Raw genomic sequence first — 21,466 nt, 5'->3', positions numbered from 1 at the left:
TTGGCACAACATACTAACTGTAATTGTGTTAGTGTCACTTAAAAATGTAATGACATACAGAAAAGATGCAATAAAAAGAAAAGTAAAGAGAAAAGATGAGAAAATATTAAACTCAATGGGAGCAAATCGTCAGTATAAAGCTAATCAATCAAACCATTTACCATTGATGTAATTATGAATTAAATAAAAGGACAATATAAAGTAAAGATGGATAATAAAAAAAATAGACCAATGTCATAATAAATGAATACACACAAAACATTTAAAAAGCTGCTAAAATGGAACAAGAAATGCTAAAAAGAATATAATAGCAATAAATGTAAAATTATAAAGAGTTCATTCTGAAATGATGTGTTAAAGTAAGATTAAAAAAAACAATGATGACGAGACATTGATATAAATAATAATAAAAAAATTCCAAAAATGTGAATATCCTCAGCTCCTCTCATATCCGCCGGAAGTCCGCCCGCCTAACAGATGAAATTCATGAATAAATTATACTAGTTTCGTTTCTTTTTAATAATCAAATCTAAATTGAATCCATTTTTTTTTCTTTTTACATTTGAACGCGTCACTCGCTCTCGGAATTTCTATTGGTCCCGTGTGTTGGAGTTCTCTCCCCCTATTGGCGGAGAGATCTGCCAATCACTGGTGTAGGTGTAGTATGTGGTTCCTGTTGTGTGGCTCCGCCGGTGACTGTGACAGCAGCCGTCTGACACGGAGAGGAGTCTCCAGCATGCACAAATGAAAACTGTGGAGATGAAACACCTGTAAAACCTGAAGCCGGCGGTCACACCTGAACCATGAGAGTCTCCACTGTGGCCTTTTACGGGTTTGCTCTGGCTCTTCTGGCGGCTGGCCTGCGAGAGTTGCTGACAGGCTTCGAGGAGAACAGATGTAGTATGACCTATATGTTTGAATATCCAGAGTACCGGGTGAGTATCAGGCTAATTATCGCGCCTCGCGCCTCCATTTAACATGTATTTAAACAGCAGAGCAAGCAGAGAGCCGTGTTTGTTTCTGTATTTCACCACACGATAAAAAAAACAACACTGTAGCCATGATGAAATTATTCCTTCAGTATGAAATAAAACTGTGCAAACATAACACGAATATTTTGACTGTAACATTCATGTAAGATATTTCCTTAAACATGCACACGCTACCCGGTAGTGAAAGGCTTTGTGTTGCATTTCATCAATGGTTTCTATTAATAGTAACACACACACACACACACACACACACACACACGCGCGCGCGCGCGCGCACACGCACATACACACACACACACACACCTGTTTGGTTGCAGGTGTGTGTTGGTCAGCTATAGGATTAGGTTAAGTATAATTAGCCCGGGTTATAATAAACCATAAATCAACGACTGATCCTTGAATCCTCTCAGCAGGAGGTCATCAGGTTTGTGAGGTGCAAACATGTTGTTGTTGCTGACTGTACAAGCCAGGTGAAGATATGCAAACATGGAAAGAAGGAGTGCCAATGTAGGTCGACCCTTAATGTGTTCATCTGTCCAGAAGTGGAGCACAGCTGGGGGGCAAAGTCTGATCAACCAGGCCTTCACATCAGTGTTTGTATGAAGTAGAACACAAAGAGTCCCACACATCAGGAAGGACAGTTCTTCACAGATCTGTATGTATGCTTATTGATGGACATGTTGTCCTGAGTCAGAGTGAGCTGGGAAATATTCATGAACTACAAATGAAATATTTGGAGCAATTGGAGAACAATCTGATGTAGAAATAAATGAATATATGCAGCATTAGCAAACTAGAGTACTACGATTTGTGTTTGCTGAATATTTCTGTCATTAGTTTCACTTAGCTATAGTTTGGCCTGGGACACCTGACCCAATAAAAACAACACACACCCATTTTGCACCGCCAGCACAGCACGGCACATTTTGCGACAGGAATTTTAGATTTGAAGTTATGCTGACGATGAATCCACAGATCATGTAACAAGTCTCATCCCGCCCTCGGGGGGGGGGGGGGGACATGCAGCTCAAAGCCAGATACTGAAGACGAACCATGAGGCTTATTCTCACATCTGCATCCCTGACTCGAGAAGATCTGTGGCACAAAACCAGCCCACACTAGATCTAGATAAACTAGATACACTGATCTTTGTTGGACTGAAAGTTCAGACTGGAGCTTAACTGATTAGCTAACACTATTAGCCTGAGCTTCATCTGATTGCATTAAAATGGTGTGAAGTCATGGCAGATATAGCCTCCATCTAAAAAGTCAAATGTACACAACGCAGAGAGTTATTTTTAAAAACTATTTTAAAGCCGGATCACATGAAACGTTTTCTGGTCTTAATTATATGACGAGGTCAAACTTTGGCCACGTGTTGATAGTAATTACTCTTATTGAACTAATTTAATTTGCACCGCTACACCTCTAGGATAGGGGTCCACACATGTTTTAGCCTGTGATCCTCAGATTACCAGAGACCAGAGACCCCCACGTTCTGAACCACCTCAACAGAACAACAAGCATGGTAGACCGCCTCCCCCCATCTGTAAATGACGTGTGTTAAATGAAAGCAGAATGAAGTGCAGGTATGAAGAGTGCTGATGGAGGCTGAGGAGCCTGCTGACATTATTCAGACGCTCTGCTGTAGCAGCTTCCTAACATGAAGGTTAACTTGAGACTGTCAGCTGATAAGTGTGAAAAAAAAGCATCAAACAGCCCGTCATTGATGTGTCTGTGATCGTTCATGTTGTGTTCCCAGCGTGTGGCTCTGCCTCGCCGCGTGGCCAGACTGTACCCGGCGTACGGCCTCTACCTGTACGGAGAGGGCGTGTACGCCCAGGAGACCCGAGCGCTCAAACTCACCGGTGCACCCGTTCTCTTCCTGCCTGGAAACGCAGGCAGTTACAAACAAGGTAAGCTCCCAGACACACACACACACACACACACACACACACACACACACCTAGACACACGCACACACACACACACACACACACACACACACACACACACACACACACACACACACACACACACACACACACACACACACACACACACACACACACACACCTAGACACACGCACACACACACACACACACACACACTCACACTCTGAAAAGGCCATGACAGTGCTGCACACAAGCTCTCAGTGTATTGAAATCCGGTTGTGTCAAAAAGGCGTCGTTGATGTCAGAGGTCAGACGAGAATGGCCATATTGGTTCGAGCTGATAGAAACAGTCGCTCTAATAAGCCGAGGTCCCTGTGTATTCATTGAGCATCATTTAAACAGCACACAGCCGACCTGAGCCTTGTCCTGCTCACATCATCTCAAACTGCCGTCTTAAATATGACGATGAGTTCACTCAACAGAGGAGAGGAGATTCATCTGGGCGAGCGTTCCTCCTGACATAGTTTCAGCGAGGTGCTGGAAACATTTCTTTCGAGACTTTGCTCCTTATTGACCTAACAGCTCGTACCTATCAGGCAGTTTCTGCAGATTTTAAGGAGGTCCAACCCGGTACTCACAAGCTGTAAATAATAAAGTGGACGATGAGTCCAAGTTACTGTGAGCGAGCATGTTTTTTGGATTTACTTTCTGAATTTGAAATATTTACCTTTTTATTTTCCCAGTTATCTCCTTGTGTCTCTTCTTCCTCTTTGTAATAGAGCTCAGTGAGGTAGCCACACTGCACTGCTACACTTGACCCTAAACATCCACCTACACTGCAGTTTATTCTAAGTCCATCCTATATATGGTCCATTGACCTGAGACTCTAAATACCCACTACAGCACTGTGAGGGTTAATACGTTAATCCGCAGCTGAAAATAGTCCCCTCAAAAAAGACACCTGACCCCCTCATGAGGACGAGTTTGCTTTAAACTGCAGAGCTCCGCCTTTTTAAGACATTAAATACATTTTTTTGAAAATATGATGCAAGTTCCATAAAATATATATATATATATATATTTTTTTTTGTTTATCGGTTGGATAGGATTTTAAAGATGATCTTCTAGATTGAAGTTTCAGTCCGTATTTCTTGAAGACAATAAAAGTGTCTTAATTTTGAACTCTATATTTATTTATACTGTATCCTATATTTCAGTTTTTTAATAACGCTGTTTAGTTCTCAGTCTTTGTTCATTTTATCCGTGGTGTGTAGGCGGAAAGCAGCCGCACGTGAATCCATGTGAAGAAACAACACGTTGGTGTTTGTTTGTGATGGAGCTGCTCTCTTCCTACATCAAACCCCTCAGGCTCACGTTTTTTTACTGCTGCTTTTGTTACTCTTCCCGACCACATGAGGTCAGCTTGGTGTTTCTGAGGGACGGTGCAGTTGATCTGAAATGTAATCTTAGTTCTCAAAGAGCTGCCCTGACGATCTGAAGAAGCTCAAAGATGACGACTCTGATCAATAATTAAAAATAAGATGATCATTTGCATAAAAAAGAGCGGAGCATAAATAATTACTGCTACATGGCAGATGCAGGGGCGTTTCTAGAGAGCCTTTAAAGGCCCCTCTTTAAATCTTATTGGCCATAAATGTCTTAACTGTGATTGGTCATGAGCGTTATCAGTGGTGGGACCTACAAGCTGTGTTGCAACAGGCAGATCAGAGTTAGTGTTCGGTGTACAGATGTCTGCTAACACTTCTGTGATGGCTTGACTTACTTTGGACATGCATTTATTTGAAGGAGAAGTACATGTTAGCATTATCTCCTGTTAGCTGAACGTCCATGTGAATAGTGCAGGCAATAAGAATAAATGCTCTTTACATGGACCTCTGCAGTCCCAATGATCGGGTTCAGAGGAGAGTAGCATGAAATGTTCAAACATGTCTTAATGTCTAAAATAGTTGAACATCTGTTGGAGCTCAGGCTGTCACAGCTCTGCAGAAGCTCTGTGAGGAAATGTGCAACATGAAAGTCGATCTTTTTAGTCTCTTCTTCTGTTGTGTGTTTGCATGATTTTACTGCTGACTTCAAGACAAATGGCCCTCTCACAGGGATAACAGAGAGAACCGTGAATGGTTTCTGTCCCTTTAAGGCTCCACTTAGTAAGTCTGTATAAATAAAACAGAAGTGATCACTTTCACACCTCACAACATGTTTTGTTCCCTTCAGACTGTATGGAGGGAAACATCAAGGCTGCAGGTGCTGTTCTCCCTCTCCCTCATTTTGACCCTTTACAATTCTACAGTTTCATTTAGCAGAGACGTTTGTTGACCTGAGAGGTAGTACAGCACAGGCAACGATAGAGAGAGGCTGATGTTAACCAACACAGTGTTTTACTAACACACATGAACCAAACGGATTGAGCCTGCTGTCGACAAGCAGCTCAAGTGTTCTGGATAGTTTAGTCTGTTGGCTTTTACAATAATTCTGCTGGTTTTTCTGGATCTGCAATTATTCACAGTACTTCAGTTGAGCTGATTTGTCATCAGGAGTTTAGATGAAGCCTTTAAAGCCTGTTCTGCGGCTGCATGCTGAAGCAATCTGCTGAAGATGCTAAAATGGCATTTTTAAAGCGGAGCACATGCTGATTAGTTTAGAAATCCAGTGATCTGAAATCTGTCCGAGTCAGCTTCTCATCCTAACTTCTGTTCTAACTCTCTCCTCCTCCTCCTCCTCCTCCTCCTCCTGAAGCTCGCTCTCTGGGCTCTGTGGCCTTGAGGAAGGCGGAAAACGTGGAAGGCGGTCTCCACTTCAACGTGTTCACCGTGGACTTCAACGAGGAGCTGGTGGCGCTTTACGGCGGCAGCCTGCTCAGGCAGACGCACTTCCTGCATGAGAGCATTAAAGCCATCCTGAGGCTGTACAAGGTCAGGCTCCAAATATCATCTGCTCCTCAGACACGGGTACTTCCACTTCTGTCGATGAGGGATATGACTGTCGGTGTGATGTTTCAGCACGGGGGTTAGTTACCAAACATATATCACATTTCAGCCGCTAACGTTGAAACACGATGCTTTTCTAATGTTTATCTTTCTCTGCCAAGATGTTAAAAAAGTACATTTAAGTAAGCTCAAACATCTGAAACGCTAACGTTAAGTAGTGAACATAAAAATGCACAATTTACAGCCTCTCCCCGGCTCAGAGCAAATCCAGCCTGCAGGGTGCTTTATATGGCGATAAATGCCGATAAATGCCCCCCTCTCATCGGGGTTAAAAGGGATCTGGCAACCAGGCGTTGATAACATGAGACGAGGAACAGCGCTCCAGTGAGGTTACCATGTTTGTGCTGACTCAGAAAACTGTAAAGAGAGGATCAAATGGAGTCACACGACACATCACAGAGGTCACCAAACCTGAAAGAAGAGAAAACACCAACTGGACTCTTCACATGTTTTGACCCGGTGCTGCACTCAGCCGGCGCTTTAAATGTTTTTCTGCTTTATTTTGTTTGTTGAGTTTATCTTGACGAGCGATTTAAGGAGACCTTATCTGCACACATTCCACAGTCACAGGGCTCTGGTGTCACTGGTTTTTCCTGACATGTTGGATTGTTTTTATCCTGCAGCTTTTTCACTTTGCCTGTTTTTATTTGATCTCTTGTTTCTTCACACTGTCTTAAAGCATTTCAAACTGATCCCGCCCCTCCCCCTTTCTGAAAGCTGCCACAAACATTATGTTGTATGTGTATTAAATATGTCTTTCTGGTTTACATGAAACCCTTCAGCTTGTTTTTTCTTTCTAATCGTGTCCTTCTCCTCCGTCTGTTGGGCAGCACCTGAAGACCCCCCCTCAGAGTGTGGTGCTGGTCGGTCACTCTATGGGAGGAGTGGTGGCTCGAGCACTCTTCACTTTGCCCCGCTTTAACAGCAACCTGGTCAGCCTCATCATCACACAGGCCTCCCCTCACCTGGCTCCAGTCCTGGCTCTGGACCCCTACCTGCTGGGTAAGACCGGGCACACGCATGACCACCAATCACAACACATTCTCAGTTCTTTCAGTGTGACGCACATAAACACAGATTCACTCACCAATGAGCAGAGTCATTTAAGAGGAAACAAACATGACGGGCAAGCTACATGTGGCTAGCTGTTAGCTGGTTCCTTGTCAGTGTGATTGTGGTTTGTTTTTATAGGACATGTTGTAAAAACACTCCTGAATTCACAACATCCATCTCACCTTACCTTCTGGTTGTGCTTCCTGCGTCGGCCAGCTTTGCCTCCCTATTGGCTATTGTTCCGTTCAGGTCCGGGCTCGGCTCTGCTTGGTACTGTAGGGAGGAATCGGGCTCTGAATCAACCCTTTAGGAGGACTCTCGTACCCGGCACACTAACAACGAAACAACTGCTGCTTTGACTGATCGTTTAAACGTATCTGACACTGTAACATCTGTTTTATGTTCTTAATAAATTATTAATCAAGGCTGTTTTATTCCTACAGGTGACTCTGACTGGTTTGTGATATAATGATGATCATTAATAACTCCTCTTCTCCTCTTTATAGATTTCTACTCAACAGTGAGGCACAAGTGGGTGACCCAGGTGAAAAAACTCAGGAATGTCACAGTTTTGTCTGTAGGAGGGGGTTACCGTGACTACCAGGTTCGCTCCGGCCTGATATCCCTGCCGTGTCCCCAGGGAGACCCCAATAAGTTGTCCCTGGTGGTAAGTATTCTTTGTGAATTATTCGACCTGCCTGGTCGTTGTGGCTCCTCCCACAGCAGGAACTTTTCACCACACAAGATCCTCATGAGGTTTCAGCTTGATGGCTCTGCACACCATGATGCAGTCAAGGAAAGGTTTTATTTGAGCATGGCAGACCACATGGAAAGTTTCAGGAACTGCTTTGTGTGCATGATGATCCAGCGAGGCTCCTCACAACTTGCTTCAATGTTTTCTTGTTTTCGTCAAGGCGACTGCAGTCCCCAGGACTTGGGTGTCCACTGACCATCTGTCCATCGTTTGGTGAGAGAAGAAGCTTCATGTTTTTGGCAGATAATTTAAAACATTGATGTACACTTTAAAAGTCAGTGTTTCTGTCTTTGTTTCAGGTGCAAAGAGCTTGTTCTGGCTACAGTCAGGGCGTTCTTCGACCTCATCGATCCCGAAACCCGACAGGTCGGAAAAACAAAAGTTTAAGCACATTTTTAGAGCACATTTTCATCGCTCGAATCAAAATGCTAAATAAAGCAATACACAGAGATTTGACTGGTGGCTCCTGCCTTTGAACTAACGAGTGTGTTTTTAATAGTTCACAGACAACCCGGAGAAGAAAATGGCTGTACTGAACCATCACTTCATCAGACACCCTGTGAGGCTGGTGGGAGAAACCCAGGACAACTCCGTGTCCATCTTAGGTCAGAGGGAGATTCTTTAGCCTGCAGCTGAAGTAAACTGAGCAGTTGAACTAACACTTGACTCGTCTCCTGTTCAGAATATTTATTTCAGACGGTTATTTAGACTTTTTTTAGATACTGAGAGTTACATTGATATGTATATTTCAGTCTGACAACTCATGTTTGCATTGTTTGGCATCTTTGCTCCGGCCTCATCACTCCTCACAGTTTTAATTTACATGCAGGAATCGTGGGCAGTGATTGGATGATATCTTAAAGCCCTTAGTCAGAGCCTACAGGTGAATGCTCGGGCGGTGGAGTGAGAGAGAGCAGAGAGGGAGAGACATGAGGTCTTTCAGCCTGAATAGAGGAGGGGTTTTCAGGCAATTTTTTTGAGAATGGGGAATATCAAGAGTGAAATCAGTGCAGCTCAAGTTAACGGCCTGAACTAGCTCGCAGGTGTCGCCTCTTTAAGTGAATTTAAGAATTACTCATAGCTTTGCTGTGTCTTTTTTAGTTTCTTGTTCATTTCTTTTTTCTTTTCTTTTTTTAGATTTTCCTGAAGCATGGAGTGAAGTAAACACGCTGCGTCTGACTTACAGCACACCAAAGGTGACACACCTTTAGATGATAACTGAACACTGTACCTTCAGTCAAAGAAGAACGCTTTTGGAGATTTTGATTTAGCTAATATACTGAAGCAAACTTAATATGCTCAGAATTACCGTAAATTCCGTACTATTGAGCGCACCTGGATATAAGCCGCACCGGCTAAAAATAAGTAAATAAATGTATTTGTACATATATAAGCCGCACTTGATTATAAGCCGCAGGTGTCCACGCTATAACAAAAGCTATTTACACAGACGTAGGCTACCGGTAACATCCGCAAATACTGTAGCGTCCGTACGGACGTTAAAGGACGACGAGAGCGTTCAAATAATAACTTAATAACCCGATCACTGTCGGCCGTGACCACGCCGTTTACAGCGGAGAACAAAACCATAACTTGCCGTAACAATCCAACTCTCTCCCCCAGCGTTCTCTCATACAGCCACTCAACACGTTCTCGCTGGTGCATTCACTGACTCTCCACATAATCGGAATTATGAACACATTATCAACTACTGACTTTACAACATGAACCGTTACAATACGAAGCCTAGCCGACGGTGTCTGTAACACGGCTGATGAAAAAGATGACCGTAATATATTTCACAAGAAAAAGTCCATCCATTCACTGCCTCAGAATGACTTCATTACTCACTTCCTCAGTCTCTGTTGTCGCTGTCAGTGTCATCTTAACGTGCAGCAGCTCTGTTAGCTTCTTTGACAGCCAGGTCGATCGCCTTTAACTTGAAAGCTGCATCATATGCATTTCTCCGTGTGTTTTCCATGATGAGGGTGCGTGCATGAAGCGCAAAATGACTGATATTAAGATCCGACGTGACGAAGTCAAATGTTTTTGCGGCAGAAGCTCATTGTCCCCCATAAAAAATCCATGCATTAGCCGCACCGGAGTAGAAGCCGCAGTGCTCGAAGTGTGAGAAAAAAGTAGCGGCTTATAGTCCGGAATTTACGGTAGTTTAATGCAAACATAAAGCGTTGTGTCTGGTGCTTCTCTCCGTCTGCAGGAGGGACAGGTCAAATACTTTCTGTTTGCACTGTCGAGTCGAAGGAAAGCCTACAGCCACTTCTACTGTCGGAGCAGCAACCTGGTGAGCTCAGCAGAGTTTTAATGTTCTTATCCATTGGGTTAAAGGAATACACTTTAAATGTGCTTGTGTCAGACTGGAATCAAAGCAGAAAAAGTGATTTGGATTTCTTGTTGTTGTCCAACAGGAAATGATGAGCTGGGTTTATGGCTGTGTACACAAGAACGGTTCTTCATGGTAAAAATATATGTGTATCTTTTTTTGGTCCACTTTAATCCTCATTTAACATCTTGAGTTTGAGCATACTGCCATCATTAGTTGTCCTGCGATTACTTCTCTCAGTTCAATCAAACATAATTACTTAGTATCTGTGAATGTTTACAGTGTGCATGCAGTTGATCTGTCCATGACCACTGAGCTTCTCCCACCATACAAGGTAACGATCCTACCTAAGAAACACAGCTCAGTCCTCATGTTGGTTTTTGCTGACATCTGTCCATTTTCCATCTCAGGTCCTGATTCTGAGTCTCAGTGACTTGTCCTCTGTCACTCATCTGGTTGTCTCAGCCTCAAACCTCAACGGCAGACAGGTACAGTAGGAGAAGTCCCGACTCTTTTGATGTCGTCTGTAATATCCGTCACATTTATTATATTGCATTTTGAACACATTAACAGACAGAAACTGTATTAAGATATTTGTAAGAACTATCAACTAAATCAAGGAAACTAACTTAAAGAGGTCGGATCAGACCAGCGTCTGTCGTGCTCAACAAGGACAAATGGACAGATGTTCCAGGTTTTAAATATAATGATTTAAGTCTTAAAGGTCACATCTCCTCCTCCTCTTCAACCAGTTTAAAAAAGTCTCAGAGCTCCTTTAAAACGTGTGTGAAGTGTGCTGTTATAAATCCACTCTGATCCTGTATTTGATCATGTCTATAAACCCTTCTATTTCAGCCCTGCTCAGAACAGGCTGTTTCTGTGTCTGTAGCTTTAAATATGTAAATGAGCTGTGTCTGACCACGCCCCCTCTCTGGAAGGGCTCGGGTGTACTCGCTGCTTTCTGGCTCCATGTCCTATTGTTTACGGTGAGAAGGCAGACTCAGAGGGCAGAACAAACACCTAGCTGTGGGAGTGTCACCCACCTGGGGGAGGGGCTACTGCCCTTTGTGATGTCATAAAGGGAAAATCTCCAAATGGTCTGTTTGAGCACACATTTTCTGAAAAGTGGAGCAGGCAGAAGACGGAGAGGATGGACTTTTCTCATCATAGAGGGGTTTTGTAGGTCTCTATCTGAAGGAATCTTTCGTAAATATACTGGAATTACTGTTTAATAAATGTCCCTACATGTCACTTTTTAAAGCTTGTGGTGTAACTTGTTTAAACGTTAACTTGAGGCCAGTGGATTGAACAGCCTAGAAGTCAGAGGAAAATGAGGCCTTACTATACTAACGCTCATGTGTGCACTTTTCCACAGTACACAGTTGAGTGCGAGTGGCAAAGAGAGGAATCTCAGACTCAGCCTGTCGCCGTGCCACATGTTCTGTCCTTTGGTGAGTAGTAGAGCTGTGGTGATTCTTCTCTGAAACATGGAGGAGAACTCACTTTAAGACTGTGTTGTTCTGCCAGGTTTGACTGCGAGTGATGTAACCATCAACTCGTCTGGACTCCTTCACACCATCAGGCTGCATCACTTTCACCAGGTAGCGTTCAGTGTCTCACCAGCTGCTTCACCGCACTCTCTGTTCCTGCTCTGACGCTAAATTTAGATCACGTTTGTTTCTTATTTTAGGCCTATCAAGCTTTCAGAATCAATGTGGCCAGCCAATGCAAAGTACACAAAGGTGAGTTAATGTTCAGACACTTAACTAGAAGCACTTGATAACGTATAATGATGATTGTTTGTGTGTGTGTTTGTCTGCAGACAGACTACCCAATGTGTACAGAATACATGTACCGTGGTTCAGAGAGGACTCTTTAACAACAGCCAGGTCAGTCCTGTCACTCTCCGTCACATTCACACGTAAGCCAATCTCACATATGCACTCCTGATCTGGTTGCTCACACGTGCACCTCACAGCAGGAGACTGTCCCTGTCAGATGGGAGAGGGGCGGGGCTATGAGGTAAGAGGTGATGTAAAAGGAAGTGGAAGTGGCAGACGGCGTAACAGAGTCGATTATACGACGCTATGAAGAGACTATTTACCTTTTTATCAACGCTGTATGTAGTTAGACTGAATCACAATATCAACAGAAGAGCAGAAAACATGACACAGCAGTTTGATCATGAGCTTGGAGAACGTTGAAGTCACGTGCAGGCGGTCTTTCATCGTGCACTAATCCCAACATCTCAGACTTGCTGGAGGGGAATTCTCCTGATTGTTTACTGCTGCGTTCTCACATCGGCTCACTCTGACTTTCTGCTGAGAAAAAAAATAACGAACAGAAGAAAACTTAGTGTTCAGCTGCTCCTGAAAATGTTTGTGTCATGACATGGTGTGATGTGTCTCCAGTGTGCCGTCAGTGACTGAGATCTCAGGGATGCTCCACACAAGTCGTCCAGACAACACCTCGGCTGTCCTCCTTCAGCTCCACACTGCCCCCAACTGCCAATATAAGGTACTTCTCCTCAACGTCCTGAAAGACCTGCAGCCTGTCACTGCATAGCTTCTTCATCTTCTTTTTAAATCCAAATGCAGTTCAGGAGTTCAAGGATCATTTTTATGATTGGCTCTTGATCTTTGCCTCAGTTTGCCCTTGTGGTTTTCTGCTGTGATCTTTTTCACAGAGGAGGACAGGACACATTCATGTATCGCTTTTACCAAAACAATCAACTTAATCCAAATCTAACCAGAGCTGTGGTGGCTTTAAAGTCCTTAACACAAAGTTAGCAAGCTGTAAGAACCAGAATTACACGTTTAGGTTGACGTACATTTAAAATGTTATCCCAGGCACATTGGGGGACATTTAATGTAGATCCAAAATATTGTTCCCCATGGTGAAAGTCCTGTGTCTTCTTATCTCCATTCTTACTTGCCCATTTCAGTCCAGCATGGTGGGAACAAGCAGAAAGAAATACTCTCTTCAGCTTCTTGCAGAGCTTGATAACAGTTCATTGTGACACTTTTTTTTTTCTTCTGAAAAAGGCAGTAACATCATTGACTCTGTCTTCCTGTTTAAACCCCAGGTGTCGATAAGGACTTCATTACCCAGAGTTCTTGGACAGGTACCGCTTTCCCTTCCTGTTTCAACTCTGCAGTAACCAGGAGATAATGTTGGATTTTATTTAGCTTCACAGTAAATGTCATTAATAAATGTCATTGTTCTTCTTTGCCTGACAGATTCTGAGGTTTTGTGGCCCCATGGTGCCGGTGTACACGGCTGTAACGCTCCTCCTGGCCTGTGGGGGGCAGCTTTCCTCCATCCTCAAGTCACGGCGAGCTGCAGACATGAGTCAGGTGGTGGCCAATGGCCTGCAGCCCCACAAAGTCAATCTGCCTGTTTATATTTTGCACTTGTTGCTCAGGTAAGCTTTGCAGGTGCTGAATGTCATTTTTTTGTGTTGAGCATTTTTTTAAATCACATCTCACAGCTGTTGTTTTCTTATTATGAAAATACCTGATTATTTTTAAAACCCTCTTTGCTAATTCTCCTCCACCTCTCTTCCCCTCAGCTGGAGCTGTTTTCAAGAAAGCTGGGCGATGCTTTTCCTCCCCGTCATGGATTCCCTCCCACCGACCACCCCGGATGTAACTTTTCATGAGGGCATGATACCGGTCGATGAATGGCCGCACCTCCTGTCTCCTCTGCTGTACATCTTTGGTGCAGCTGTTGCATACTGGGGCAGCACACTCCTCCATCTCATAATGCGACTCGTCTCACTCATCTTAGCTCCGCTACACAGGTACGATTGGACACTGAAAGTAGTTTGTATGGGATCTGAAACTGGACAGTTTGGGAAATTTGAATTTGAAAAACGTCTTTAAAACCTCAGCGATGCGATGAATTATCCCGAGCTCTGACTGGATCGTTGGTACAGAGGTTTTGGGATTGCTTTGTAGATTCCTTGATAGCTCGATCCAGCTTCTTTAAACGTGATCGAATGTGTGTAATAAAATGCTTAAATTCTCTATTTTGCGTGCAGACCGTCTGTCTCCAGAGACTGTGGCACTCTGCGACGGCAGCCCCAGCTCCTCATCACTCTGTGTCTGGCTGTTTTGAGCTGGACGTTCTGCGGAGCGCTGTCGATCTGTTTGGCCTTTCTGTTTCACCTCTACAGGGTGAGTCTTTAAGCACGGGGAGTGATGGGAATTAAACCAGCGCAGAGTCGACACTGAGTCTAGTTCTTGAACGTGTGTGCAGGTTCTGAGGCTGCAGATGACGGAGAGATCTTTGAGCCACATGCTGAATCTGGTAAGATTGATCGTGTTTCACTTTTTTTATATTTTGCGTTAATGAAATAAAATAAAAATACATCAGCACAAACCGTAAAATACATGTCGGACAAGCAGTAAACTGGTTTTAATGAACTTCAGAGGTCCATATCTATCTTACACATTAGCATTATTGCCGTGAGAGTAATTTAGGATTCAACCATCTTTCCAGGCACCACAGAAGCATAAAGAAGCCGAGAACGGCACAGTCCATGCTGAATCCTCAAGCAAGCCTAAAGAGTGTAACGGCGCCCCCCTGCTGTCAGAGAGTGCTCTGCAGGAGGTCAGGGATGACTTACAGCTCCACCTCTGCCTGTCGGCGATCTTCACTCTGCCTGTGATGCTCATCGCACCCTCACTCATCCACTGGATCCGCAACCTGAGGTATCGTATTCAAAAACAAACTACCTGAACAGACCGAGTGTCTCTGAACACATCCGGCTTCTTTACAGGCTGATGAGAGATTTTTATCTCTTTTTATCGGAAAAGTTTGAAACCAGTCAGTCTCTAGGTAAGACCTGGATGTTTCATAAATCAAGTTCATTGCATCTGTCCGGTCAGAGTGCTTAAAAGTTCTCCAGTCCTGCAGTGAGTCTTCAGTCTGAACAGGTGAGAGAGCAAGCTGTGCTTCCTGTGGAGCAAATCAAGAGCTTGTTAATGATTAATTTGTGACAGCTCGACGAGGGAACCCCACGATTTCTTTATTATCGTCAGCTGTTTTCACACATTGTCTCTTGAGTATCTCAGACAGACTGCTCCTGACGGGGAAGTGGTGGACAAAGTGTCCCCTATAGGACGTTATAATGAGGACACGTGCCTTTATTTGAATACTACGTGTGTTTTCGAGAGAATCACAATATCAACAAAAGAGCATGAAACATTCTGGAGAACAGAAAACATAATGCAGCAGTTTATTTAGGTGTCTTTGTTCGTGCACAGACGTCCACACACCCAGTGATTCCATCCTGCTGCGTTCTCACGTCGGCTCAATCACACTTTCTGCAGTAAAGATACGAGGAGAAACTCTTTGATCTGCTTTTACTTTGGCTGTTTTTGACGTGTCAGAGAACAAAGAAAAAGTATCCAAAAGTCCTCACTTAAACACGTTTCAAAGAACCAATTATGCATCACTCTTAACCTCAATTTCCACATCGTCCGTGCACGCTGCAGCCTCTTTCTGTCTTTGTTTTTTTGATCCAGCTGTTTCACAAACGAACCTCGTAGCACACGCATGTCACTGAGATGTGCGTCTCTGTTAAGCCCATGTTGTGATACTCCGCAGGTATTCTCACCAGTTGGATCCGGACCCTTGCTGGCCACACCATGTGCCTCTAGTTCTCGTGTACATGCTGCTTATAAACTGCAACACTTTAAAACTCAGCAGAAGGTAAGAAGACACCCTCACCTGCCACGTTAGCTTCATATTCTGGCAGCAACATTCCCCTCAACCATCTTCCTCTGCTGCTTTTGTTTCCCCAGTAAACTCCTGCCTCTGACATCCTGCCTCCCTCTCCCATTGGCCGTCGCCATGGTGACTTTCTCTCCGCTCCACCTCTACAGAGTCACCTACTTCCTGATGGCGGCCCTCGTCCCTCTGGCCTTGTGTACTCTGCTCTGACGGTATCTGACTGCTTCCAGTCTCCACCATAACAAGCCTTTCTCTAACTCACAGCTTCGCTCGCTGAAGCCGGCGGCAGCATATTTGTCCCGGGGACGACTCGCTCCGTCTCGCTGCCGTGGAGCAGAGCCATAGACATACATAGCTTGGGGAACTGTCTGCTCAATGTTGGCACTAAACGCTCCGTGGTGATTACACTATGTTTTAATAAGAGAGGATGTAATGGCCCTGGAACATTTGGTGCGAATATGGCTGCGAAGGATCAACCTGAAACCAAGTTTGCCTTACTTTGTATATCTATAGCTCTGCCTTCAAGGAGCAACAACTCCATAACCAGTGAAGCTACTGATACTAGACAACAGGGTGTTACTGTTCTGATGTGTTAGTTTGGATTTGTTTTTTTTAGTGCTTACAGTGGCTCGTGGTCACCTTGCTGTAAACTCAACACTGCCTCCTGCTTCGCTCAGACTCACAGCTGTGTGTCCTCTCTACTTATACACTGCTGCAGCGCGGCCACTCAAACAAGTGGCCGTTAACATGCGTTCATTCCTGAAGGAAAATCCAAAGTAATCACGTTTGCACTCCCCTCTTATACACTCTTTGAAATAGATCGACGACGATGACAGCCAAATGAAAGCTCTGCACGGGAACAGGCTTCAGTGCATTCGTACCGTTCCTGCTTTGTCTTGAATAGTTATCATCCTCTCCATTTAAACACCTGATTCACTCTGAGGCTGCACGGATATTTACGCTGACATGATACTGATAATCACTGCTTCACTCACTCAGGCATTACTTTGTGTTAGAGACGCCTAACTCGTCATTGAAACATTAAACTTCAAACACAAAAGCTCCCGAGGGGAACTTTCACTTTGTGGATTTTGGCGCCCCCTTGTGGATAAAGCGGCTTTTTTTCCCTCGTGTCTTTGCTGGTCATGTTCTGCACGTGCACAAGGTTCTGTTGAGGTTACTCATAAACAGTCGAACCTTTGACTTCATGTGAATGTCGGCGAGGACGATGTTGAAATCGCAGTTTGTGCTCGGTGTTATTGAACACGTCCAGTGCTGAAAGTCTCGTTTGCTTTTAAACTCACGTTACATCATCATGATTAAATCCAGCACAGGACGGCTTCACCTCTCCAAATCTACACAGTGCACTTTTAATGGTGAACAGTGTGACCTTCATTTAAGGGGTTACCAAACTTTCTTGTTAAATAAAAAAAGATTCAAATAATGATAATAGTGACAGAATACTCAAGTTGCAGATGTCAATATTAGAGTTTTAAAGAATAACTCAGAAGCCTACTTTATATGAAAAATGACAAAATTAAAGAATATGTAACATTATCAAACAATTTTAACCATTTATTGTTTTGAACATTCTATAGAAGTTGTGATGCTTTTGCTAAACTCACTACAATCAGGAAAGTTCTGAGAGGACTTTATTAATCGATGATATTTAATGATTATCATGGTCAGGCTCTCGTCGTGTTTAACAAGCAGCAGACTTAAAATAGTTACTGAACAGTCGTGTGGCTGGAAATATTCGTGCCATATTGTCTTACTTGAAAGAAACGAGCCAAGAACTTTTTTTAAGCCTTATTTCTTTATGTTAATCCTGTTACATCAAACAACCCACTTTCACCTTTTCTCTTCTTGAATTCAGACTCATTTGAATCCTTTTTCTCAACTTTGTGCAGCTCTTCTGACAGAAAAAAAAAAATCATTAAGTCGTTTTTTAAAGAATGGCAAACTAGGGGAACCTTTACATCCTGCACAGATATTTCAAATTAAAAGCTCGCAGGGAGTCATCAGGCGTGAAAATCAGCACTGTAGGTTTTTATTGATGAGTTGTTTAGTGAATGAAACAGGACGACCTCGGTGGGACATGTGTAAATGAGATGATCTCTTCTTTTCTCTGGTTATAACGCTGTAACATTCCCAAGGTTCAAGGTTTCTTTATCGGTACCTACAAAGGTAAATGTGTTGTGTATGAGATTCAGCGATGTAATAGATAAATTCACTATCAGGCCTTACGCTGCAGCTTTAAAGAGTGAAGATCTGACGTGTTGGATTGAGACTCACCTCGAGGGTTGACGGTCTGATGAAGAGCGTCTTTGTGTCGTGAGTTTCTGCATCAAACTCATCAACACGTTTCGTTTGCTGGTGAATCAACAGAGACACGAGGAGATGATGAGTTCATGAGCTCTCGTGTGTTTACCTCCATGTTGATAATCTAATCTACTTCAGTCTGGTTTAGTGTGCCAAGTTAGCAGAAATGTGCTCGTACTGACTGGTTACTTTAGATTACACTCAGATGTTAATGAGGGGATTGTGAGAAACATGTGGTGAAGAGGAAGAGGAGACAGATGATGAATATTCGAGTCCGTTTATAAAGACTTGTTGTGGGTGATGTGATGGTTCAGAGTCTGTGTCGAAGCCGTCAGTTTGTTAAGTTTTAAGCCTTGGATTTATGTTCAGTGGAGGATTATGAGACGTCTGTTCAGCGTCACGGCTCATATACATTTCTAGTTTTGATTGATGGAGATTTCACAACACGAGTGGAACATGGTGAAGGCTGCAGTGTCGGGGTGATACGAGGACTGACCGGAAATCAGAAGGTCTACATGTGTGGGATCAAGGTGTATTCTTTCATTCACAATGTTTACATATCTGTTAAATTCAATACAACCAAGTCATTTTTAATTAAAGGAGATGTGTTGTCCTCACAGTCTCCTTTAATCACTAATGAAAAGCGTTAATGTGCAGCTCCTTATTGATCAGATTCTGCCGTCAGATAAATCCCTCATATCAGCCTCTGCCTCACATGATGTTTAAGAGGGTCTGTTTCTAACATTGACCACAAGTGTACCGGAGTTTGATTGAAATGTTTTCTTTCTGACTCTTTTTGTTGTTGACGTGTCTTTCTCCTGCACGTGCTCATGTCCATGACGCCGCTGCTGTGCCTTCCTCCTCTCTCGTGTCTGCAGCTGCGTTTCTGTTTCCTCCTAGTAAAGCTAGAAAACCGCTCCGTCCTCAGCAGCTGTCTTTGCTCTACGCTGTGAATGTAAGTGTACTTTTCTGCGTGAATGTTTTGACCCTAAAACGTCCACGTCTGCAGTGGTTTCATTCGGGGACCAAGCCTCTAAAGCAGGCGAACAATCATTCATCACCGCGCTCTGCAAAGCTGTTTCTCTAACGTGAATGTACCTGCGCTGAATGTGTCGACGTGTTTCACTTTATTCTATTAGTGCTGTCAGTGATGCGTGCACTCGTCCGTTTGGTGCAGTGTTAGTGCTTCGAGATGCACATCGTAGCCTCGTGGTAAATTGGTGGCACACACTTGTTTTTGTAGAACAAATAAGAGAAGTTCAAGGTTTGTGTTCGTTTTATATACATAGATATTAATGTGCTTTATATCGGTGTTCACTGTGATCCTGTCGTAGTACAAGATAACACATGAGGGTTTTTCTCTTTCCAAACTATAAAATCAACACTTTTTATGAAGTATGATATATGCTGTTGTAGAATATGAGGTTTATGTTTGAGTGTTTTTATTTCTCCTGTAAAAAAAGAAAAGAAGTTTCTTGTATTTGACAGAAACTTAGCTTAAACCCCAGCTGGACTAAGGTTGAAAATCTTGAAGTTGGACTTGAACAATAAGCAGGATTGATCTCCACTTAGTCTTTAATACTGCCATTATAAACACCGGTGTAGACTGTGATCTCGTTCCTCCCTCTGTGTGGTCGAGCTTTGAGAAATGTATCATCAAACCACCTGTTTTACATCTGTGACGTAAAAAGATCTCAAAGTACTGATCTTCACGGGAAGGAAGGAAGTGAATCCATCAAAGCTCCACCTGCCATGCTCTGGTTTGACTCAAAGATCAAGATTAACAAACAAGTATTTGCTGTAATTTCACTCTTTGTTGGGCGATATTATTCTGATGAAATGCTCTTTGTTTTTGTTGGGAAACACAGCGGATGTCTCCTCACTGATTGCTAACTCCACAGACCGAAGAAGAGTCCATAACTCCTCACAACAAGCTGTCTTTGAATCATGTTGCTTTCCTTGTTTTCACACTTTGCATGTAAACGGTTCAGCCGCTCCAAAACCCTCAGCTGCATTTTTCTAAAATCGACCTCCTGACAAAGAGTCGCTCAGTGAATCACACTTATATCTCCATCACTGAACGTTCACTGCTTCTGATCCTCCAGAGGGTTTGTTTCAGTGTTCAAACAGCGTGTTATAAAACTTTGTAGGTATACGAGTACGAAACCACATTAAATATGACAAACACACTCTGACACTTCTGTTCAACATAAAACATTAAAGATCAGGTTTCAGGCTCGTGTTTTGTAGAATATTTAATTTGGGGTGATGACTTTTTTTTTTTTTTTTTTGCCTTCATATTCAGTCATAAAAAGTTGATTGAAACAAATGTGTTCATCTGGTCGTATGGACGTTATAATTCTACTAAATGTCACAGCTGTCTCTAAGTGCTTTAAAAGTCTCTGTTTCATTTATTCTGCTTCTGCCTTCAGTGACTTTTTAAACCTGTCACTCCTGCTAGCTGGTCCTTGTTGTGCAGTACTAGTTAGTCCTGGCTGAATGCTGCCCCCTGCAGTTAGCTGAAGGAAGTGAAAATGTGTCATCATGTCTGAGGGAGAGTCTATTTTTATTTTTTTATTTTTTTTTGTGGTGAGGCTAAAGTGTGGAAGAGTATGTTCTCCTCAGGTTCAGGCATATTTGTGTCAAAACTGATTGTGTCTGTGTTTTTGTATTTTTCACATTTTTAACTGATGTTGTTGTAAATGGGCAAACTGCAATTTTTGGCACCATTGTTGTTTCAATAAAAACCTGAAATGTAGTGTGGTTGTTTGTTTATAAATGGGTATGAGCATCACTGTAAAGGATCATTTCCTGTATTTTTAACCTTGGTTTACATATTTAGGGACATAATGACTTGGCTGAAATGTCTCTGACACATTCACCTCAAATTCACCTGGTTTAAGTTTGTTCTGTAAAACTTTAAGTTTACAATGATATCAACAGTAACATTATGTCAAATACTTGTCACCATGTTATTCAAACACTGATGTGTCTCTAGATCAGTGGTGTCCAAACTTTTTTTCTTGCGGGCCAAAATTGTTGCGTTAGAATCGCTCACGGGCCACAGGCTTTTTTTGTTTGTTTTTTTAAATATTGGAAGGAACTTTTTGTATTTTGACCTCTTCAAAAAAATAATGTAAATACACAATAACTAATCGCAGTGGGAAACTGTTGTGTTCCAATTTTTTGGAAAGAATAGTCGGACTTTTATAGGTCTCCCTCGCTAACATGAAAAAGGAAAAAAAGAAAGAAATATGCCATCTGATGAGGCCTGGGGCCAAAATCTTCTGATTCTTCGAAAGTCAAACAATCCACTCAAGGGCCACAAATGGCCCCCGGGCCGCACTTTGAACTAGTTAGA

The 21,466-nt window shown here is 43.0% G+C and overlaps 1 protein-coding gene across 1 annotated transcript; it reads left to right on the top strand.

Moving 5' to 3' along the window:
• Nucleotides 1-369: 369 nt before the first annotated feature.
• pgap1 (post-GPI attachment to proteins inositol deacylase 1) lies at nt 370-20,860 on the top strand. Its single transcript, XM_079356769.1, has 26 exons — nt 370-935; nt 2,755-2,908; nt 5,646-5,821; nt 6,727-6,898; nt 7,456-7,616; nt 7,864-7,916; nt 8,003-8,069; nt 8,203-8,308; nt 8,841-8,899; nt 9,922-10,005; nt 10,130-10,179; nt 10,327-10,378; nt 10,455-10,532; nt 11,420-11,495; nt 11,572-11,645; nt 11,735-11,786; nt 11,867-11,933; nt 12,456-12,561; nt 13,130-13,168; nt 13,284-13,468; nt 13,616-13,846; nt 14,087-14,222; nt 14,305-14,355; nt 14,548-14,759; nt 15,658-15,762; nt 15,855-20,860. The coding sequence occupies exons 1-26, from the start codon at nt 804-806 to the stop codon at nt 15,991-15,993; spliced, it is 2,817 nt and encodes a 938-aa protein (XP_079212895.1). The 5' UTR covers nt 370-803; the 3' UTR covers nt 15,994-20,860.
• The last annotated feature ends 606 nt before the right edge of the window (nt 20,861-21,466 follow it).

The sequence above is a fragment of the Symphodus melops genome (genome assembly GCF_947650265.1).
Source record: "Symphodus melops genome assembly, chromosome: 12".
In the NCBI taxonomy this organism is placed as follows: Eukaryota; Metazoa; Chordata; class Actinopteri; order Labriformes; family Labridae; genus Symphodus; species Symphodus melops.
The sequence above is the reverse complement of the archived record's forward strand: the minus strand, read 5'-3'. Positions and strand labels throughout refer to the sequence as shown.

Bases quoted from the DNA above. Each gene is read 5' to 3' on its own strand.
- pgap1 (XM_079356769.1), top strand. From the start codon at position 804: ATGAGAGTCTCCACTGTGGCCTTTTACGGGTTTGCTCTGGCTCTTCTG. The intron at 10,180-10,326 runs GTAAAAATATAT...GAATGTTTACAG, and splicing joins CACAAGAACGGTTCTTCATG to TGTGCATGCAGTTGATCTGT. The intron at 10,379-10,454 runs GTAACGATCCTA...TTTCCATCTCAG, and splicing joins AGCTTCTCCCACCATACAAG to GTCCTGATTCTGAGTCTCAG.